Source organism: Triticum aestivum, chromosome 7D (genome assembly GCF_018294505.1).
Source record: "Triticum aestivum cultivar Chinese Spring chromosome 7D, IWGSC CS RefSeq v2.1, whole genome shotgun sequence".
In the NCBI taxonomy this organism is placed as follows: domain Eukaryota; kingdom Viridiplantae; phylum Streptophyta; class Magnoliopsida; order Poales; family Poaceae; genus Triticum; species Triticum aestivum.
Genome location: NC_057814.1, coordinates 338,251,239 through 338,257,238, shown reverse-complemented (window position 1 = coordinate 338,257,238; position 6,000 = coordinate 338,251,239). Strand labels below are relative to the sequence as shown.

The 6,000-nt window shown below is 44.5% G+C and overlaps 1 protein-coding gene across 1 annotated transcript in view; it reads left to right on the top strand.

Annotated features, from left to right (window-relative positions):
• The first annotated feature begins 4,016 nt into the window (after positions 1 to 4,016).
• Positions 4,017 to 6,000, top strand: part of LOC123171099 (photosystem II CP47 reaction center protein) — a 36,373-nt gene continuing 34,389 nt past the window's right edge. Inside the window, exons 1-2 of the mRNA XM_044588744.1 lie at positions 4,017 to 4,056; positions 4,531 to 5,525. Of these exons, the coding sequence (XP_044444679.1) occupies positions 4,043 to 4,056; positions 4,531 to 5,525 (1,009 nt within the window). The 5' untranslated portion in view covers positions 4,017 to 4,042. The remainder of the gene's footprint in view (positions 4,057 to 4,530; positions 5,526 to 6,000) is intronic.

The window sequence follows — 6,000 nt, the reverse complement described above, 5'->3', positions numbered from 1 at the left end:
ACCTCATCCTCATAATCGCCCGCATAATCGTCATCCTCCTCAGCTGCCGCAGGAGCAGGAGCCAAAGAAGCATCAACAGTAGGTGCAGCAGCACCCGAATTTTGACCAATCTCAATTGGAATGCGCTGTGCCCGTCCCACTTGATTTGGAAGGCGACGTTGGAGATGTTGTTGTTGTTGTTGTAGAGGTGCGACATATGCAGCCGGTGGTGGTTGGGGAAGACGCTTGAGTAATTCAGTAAACTTGTTATCCAGCTTTGTCTCGAACGACTTCTCCACGGCATCTATCTTCTCCATAGCCTCTTCAAATCTGTTTAGCACATCTCCCACCTGGCCACTCATCATTTGCTGAAATTTATCATGCAACTCCTTGTTCGTCATGTTCTCCCAATCAGTCTCATCGGCGTGTGAACCTGCCATGGTTAGCAGCAATAGAAACACAAAATAATATGATCCTGCAGACTACTAGGAAGTGGTGGTGATGGTGGTGTGTCACAAATCCTCCAAGCGAATCTCAAATTCTTACCAGTTCTTACCCAGCAGCAGGTGGTGATCGGCAACCGTTGTAGTCAAAACTCTCAAAGCTTGGATAGAGCGATTACCAGGGAGAGTCAAACGCACGATGTAGATGTATGTGGAGCTGGGAAGGCTTATAATATGGTAGCAAAAATGGTCAGCAATAATCAATTCAGAGATGCAAAGTTGAATAAACGCTCAACGACGGTTGTGCTGGTTCTAGGCTAGACCGTGCTAGAGACGCGACCCTAGAACACTAACAAAATCACGGCGCTGCACGTAAACAAGGGAAAAGCACACTCTGGAATTTTTTTTTTGCTCTTTTTTTTCGCGCTGTTTTTTTTTGCGCTGTTTTTTTTTGCGAAGAATCACTATAATGGCGAGTGTCTCAAAACTCTTCCCAGGTCAAACTGACAGGATAGGCACAAAAAATTTTTGACTATTTTTTTCGGAAATCAGGGCAGCAACGACGAAAAAGTGCGACAAAAAATCACTATGATGGCGAGTGTCTCAAAACACTCCCCGGGACCTAAAAATAGGATAGGGAAAAAATATTTTTGGTCGCCGAAATTTTGGCCTAAAAACTGCCCCGGGGTCTCCAGAATCTTTTTTTTTCCGAGACCTACTCAGGCAAGGAAACACGAAACGGAAAATAGATGGATCTCTAAAACAAACCAAATATGAAAAGAACTCGGATTGGTGGTGGATATATGGTGGTAGGATATGGCAGCGGTGGTGGTATATGGTAGCGGTGGTGGTATATGGATACGGATCGTGATGAGGACATCAATACCATTGGTTACTCAAGTGTCTAAGTGTAAGTTTCAAGTATTCTTCTTATGATAGACTGAAGGCTTATCGGCGCGCGAAGGTTCTCTGGATTGGTTGTGGTGAGCGCTGGGCGAAGGATTGTCAGTGTAAAGCTACTGTTCAACTCCATGTTGTTCAGGAAATGGTGGAATTATCGCGGAGTACTGCTGCAGGCTATTCTATGTTACAGGACCATGATGACTCTGCTTCGGATCTAAGGGTCCTCTCCGCTGAAGCTAATCAGAAATCTCCTGCACTCCGTTCCATTCAGTTAGCTTGCTCAGTAGTCCATAATTTGTATGTTACCCTCTTTTCTTGGTCGACTCGGGCAGCACTCATTCCTTTTTGAATGCATCATTGGCATCTCATATTGAAGCTAAAATTGTCATCTCCTGAATCTGTGCGTGCAGGCAGCATCAATTTATCACCTAATGGTATCTTTGTTCTACCGGCACATACATTTCGATTTCCTTGGTCAACGGAAGTCACCTTTTCTTTTTCCTTGTTTTCGTCATGCGTCGATTCAACATTCGTTGGACTTTGTAGCTTCAAGGACGTAGTCATCCTCTCAAGATTCTAGTCATGATATTGCTTAAAAAGAAGCCCGACTTACCTATATTATCAAAGGACCCAGTCGAGCCCTAACTAGAAAAGTGCATGGGTGACCAAATTTAGGACAAAGTAGGCGCGGAAGATCCACATGCAACGAAACATCCCTCACGAGTTCCAAACCTGACCTTCTTTAAGCTGCTTCGACTACGGGAACCACAAGGAAAACGGAACACGAGCGGGAATGTGGGACTGGGTCCTTCCATATAGTTGGCTTGATGGCCCTTGTGGACAGAGTCTGTTCTCATTAGAGAATTGACCTTAGAACTTTGTGATCAAGACCCGTGGTTAGTCCAGTAGAAACTTGATCTCCGGAAAGGAGGTCCGCTTATTTACTTATCTGAAAAAGCAAAAGGTAGGTAGGCTGTTTCAGAGAAGAGTACGTGGGTTTTCACATAGCCGGATATGAAAAGAGACCCTAATGAGCAGCTTTTTTTTATTCGTAAACCCTTCTTTCTGTGCTTATGGAATCAGCCAGTGGCAGGTCTTGGCGATTGAATTCATCCCGTTTTACTTTGTTGAGTGCGATCTGGTATTGACTTGCCCTTATTTTCCATCGATCGGGTAGTTAGTTAGGTCCCGCGGACAAGAAGTCCTATATACTGAAATAAGAGGGACTCCTTCCAGGCATCGCCGTTAAGGTGCTCTTTTGATAGATTTCTATACCTTCCCCTCCCTTTCCTCTGTATCCGGGCCTACGCGAACAGCTGCTTGCTTATCGAAGAAGTCTGCTCACATGATTGGAATATGGCTCCCGTATGCATGCTATTCTGGGACTGAGGAATGCCTTTCTATGGTGGACCCTGAGGTCGGACTCTTGCTGCTTGATTCAAAACCGGATTCAATAGCAGCAACATATTGATGATGGTGCCTGAACTACCTATTCTATTACCTTTTGGGAAGCCCCAAAGCCACATCAAGCCCTATGCTATGGGTCAAGGTACTCTCGAGACCGTCTGGATTGAAGACTATCAAGCACCGTAGGTGGTACCAGCATTCCCTGTCGATAGGGCATTCCAATCTCTGGGTAGCTGCCCGCCCTACTTCATTCCTATCTCCTTCGGCGTCAGCCCCATGTACCCCCTTAAACTAACCACTTGAATTGATCAGGATTTGTTAGGTTGAGTGCATTTTCTTCCAAATCCAGTCAATTTCAAGAAAAGTATCGAAAAATCCCGGGGTTAGGCACCTTTTTTCAGTGAAATCTTGTTTTTTTCCCGCATTAATTAGTTCTGGGAGAATCCTTGCTTCCTCAATGCTCTTGCCTTCGCGGTCCTATTAAAAGAGACACAAGAGGTTTTAGCACCGGCATCTTTGGATCAAAAGATCATTCCATCCTAGAACCAACACGACGACTTCTCCTTGCCCGATTTGAAATGGTGATGAATATGAAATTAGGAATATATATGGACAGATGAATTATGCGTCATGGAATCCGGATCATTAAAGAGGTAGTGTAGACAGTTGTCTAAGTGTGATCTTCTTATATCCCCACGAACTGTTCAGCTTGATAGACCCAAGGGGAAATAGAATCTCGAAAGGACCTTTCTTGTCCGTAGCCCCGTTGGAATCGAGGGCTTGATATCTCATTGGCATGACTAATTGATGAGGCCGACTGCCTAAGTAGTACTCACGAGGTCCTTGATTTCTTGTTAGTCTGTATCTTTCTCTTTAATAGTATGGTATCCAGGTTCACCTATTTTTTTCCGTTGTTGCTCTTCAGAAAACGCGTATAGTAAGTAGTCTTCGTCGATGGGACAAACGCTCCAGTGTATGCGTTACGAGGCAACTAGCATTTTGTCATGGAAGTTCGTGAAAGAATGTTCTTGTTTTTCGTTGGAAAAACCAACGCCGACGTCAAGATCAGGCTCCTTTCCTTTCTCTTTTCGGGAGCAGAGCTGAAAAAGATGGGAAAATAAAAAAAAATGATTCAGAGTTCATTATCATGTCGATTCCTCACAATCGCTCTTTGTGATGCTGCGGAACCATGGCAATTAGGATCTCAAGACGCAGCAACACCTATGATGCAAGGAATCATTGACTTACATCACGATATCTTTTTCTTCCTCATTCTTATTTTGGTTTTTCTTTGCTAAAGGGGTATTTCCATGGGTTTGCCTTGGTATCGTGTTCATACTGTCGTATTGAATGATCCGGGTCGATTGCTTGCGGTGCATATAATGCACACAGCTCTAGTTTCTGGTTGGGCTGGCTCAATGGCTTTATACGAATTAGCAGTTTTTGATCCCTCTGATCCTGTTCTGGATCCAATGTGGAGACAAGGTATGTTCGTAATTCCCTTCATGACTCGTTTAGGAATAACGGATTCGTGGGGTGGTTGGAGTATTTCAGGAGGAACTGTAACAAATCCGGGTATTTGGAGTTATGAAGGTGTGGCAGGTACGCATATTGTGTTTTCTGGCTTGTGTTTCTTGGCAGCGATCTGGCATTGGGTATATTGGGACCTAGAAATATTCTCTGATGAGCGGACGGGAAAACCCTCTTTGGATTTGCCCAAGATCTTTGGAATTCATTTATTTCTTGCAGGGGTGGCTTGCTTTGGCTTTGGGGCATTTCATGTAACGGGTTTGCCTTGGTATCGTGTTCATACTGTCGTATTGAATGATCCGGGTCGATTGCTTGCGGTGCATATAATGCACACAGCTCTAGTTTCTGGTTGGGCTGGCTCAATGGCTTTATACGAATTAGCAGTTTTTGATCCCTCTGATCCTGTTCTGGATCCAATGTGGAGACAAGGTATGTTCGTAATTCCCTTCATGACTCGTTTAGGAATAACGGATTCGTGGGGTGGTTGGAGTATTTCAGGAGGAACTGTAACAAATCCGGGTATTTGGAGTTATGAAGGTGTGGCAGGTACGCATATTGTGTTTTCTGGCTTGTGTTTCTTGGCAGCGATCTGGCATTGGGTATATTGGGACCTAGAAATATTCTCTGATGAGCGGACGGGAAAACCCTCTTTGGATTTGCCCAAGATCTTTGGAATTCATTTATTTCTTGCAGGGGTGGCTTGCTTTGGCTTTGGGGCATTTCATGTAACGGGTTTGTATGGTCCTGGGATATGGGTATCCGATCCTTATGGGCTAACTGGAAAAGTACAAGCTGTAAATCCAGCGTGGGGTGCAGAAGGTTTTGATCCTTTTGTTCCGGGGGGAATAGCTTCTCATCATATTGCTGCGGGTACATTGGGTATATTAGCGGGCTTATTCCATCTTAGTGTCCGTCCGCCTCAACGTCTATATAAAGGATTACGTATGGGCAATATTGAAACTGTACTTTCCAGTAGTATCGCTGCTGTTTTTTTTGCAGCTTTCGTAGTTGCTGGAACTATGTGGTATGGGTCAGCAACGACCCCAATCGAATTATTTGGGCCTACTCGTTATCAGTGGGATCAGGGATACTTTCAGCAAGAAATATATCGAAGAGTTAGCAATGGTTTAGCCGAAAATCTTAGTTTATCAGAAGCTTGGTCTAAAATTCCCGAAAAATTAGCCTTTTATGATTATATTGGTAATAATCCGGCAAAAGGGGGATTATTCAGAGCAGGCTCAATGGACAATGGGGATGGAATAGGTGTGGACCAATTACTAGAGCTCGCGCACGCCAATTAAATTACCAGGTACTTTCGTTTCTTGGTAATGATTCTAATGTTCATGAGAATATGATGCTGCCTAAATTGGATACATTTGTTTTGCTTACAAATGAAGGGCCTAGCTTTGAGAAGGATGAACATTGGAGCAAGAACAAGCATGGAGATGATGGCATGCGCATGGGGGACAAGAACGGAGTTACAAGTGATGATTTCAGGACATTGAAGCCACCATAATGCGTGCATGAAGCCTTGGAGTGGGGTGAGATGATGGATATCGCTTTGGTGGAAGTCGACTTTGACGATCCGACTATGAACGTGCGATGACGTCGCGCCTTAGAAATCGCTAAACCAACTCCGAGAGGTTATCGACCACGCCGGAGCACGATCAACCTGACCACGAGGGTCTGTTTCCTGCGAGCAAACGAAGAACAAGCAAGAAACTGAGATTGCAATCTG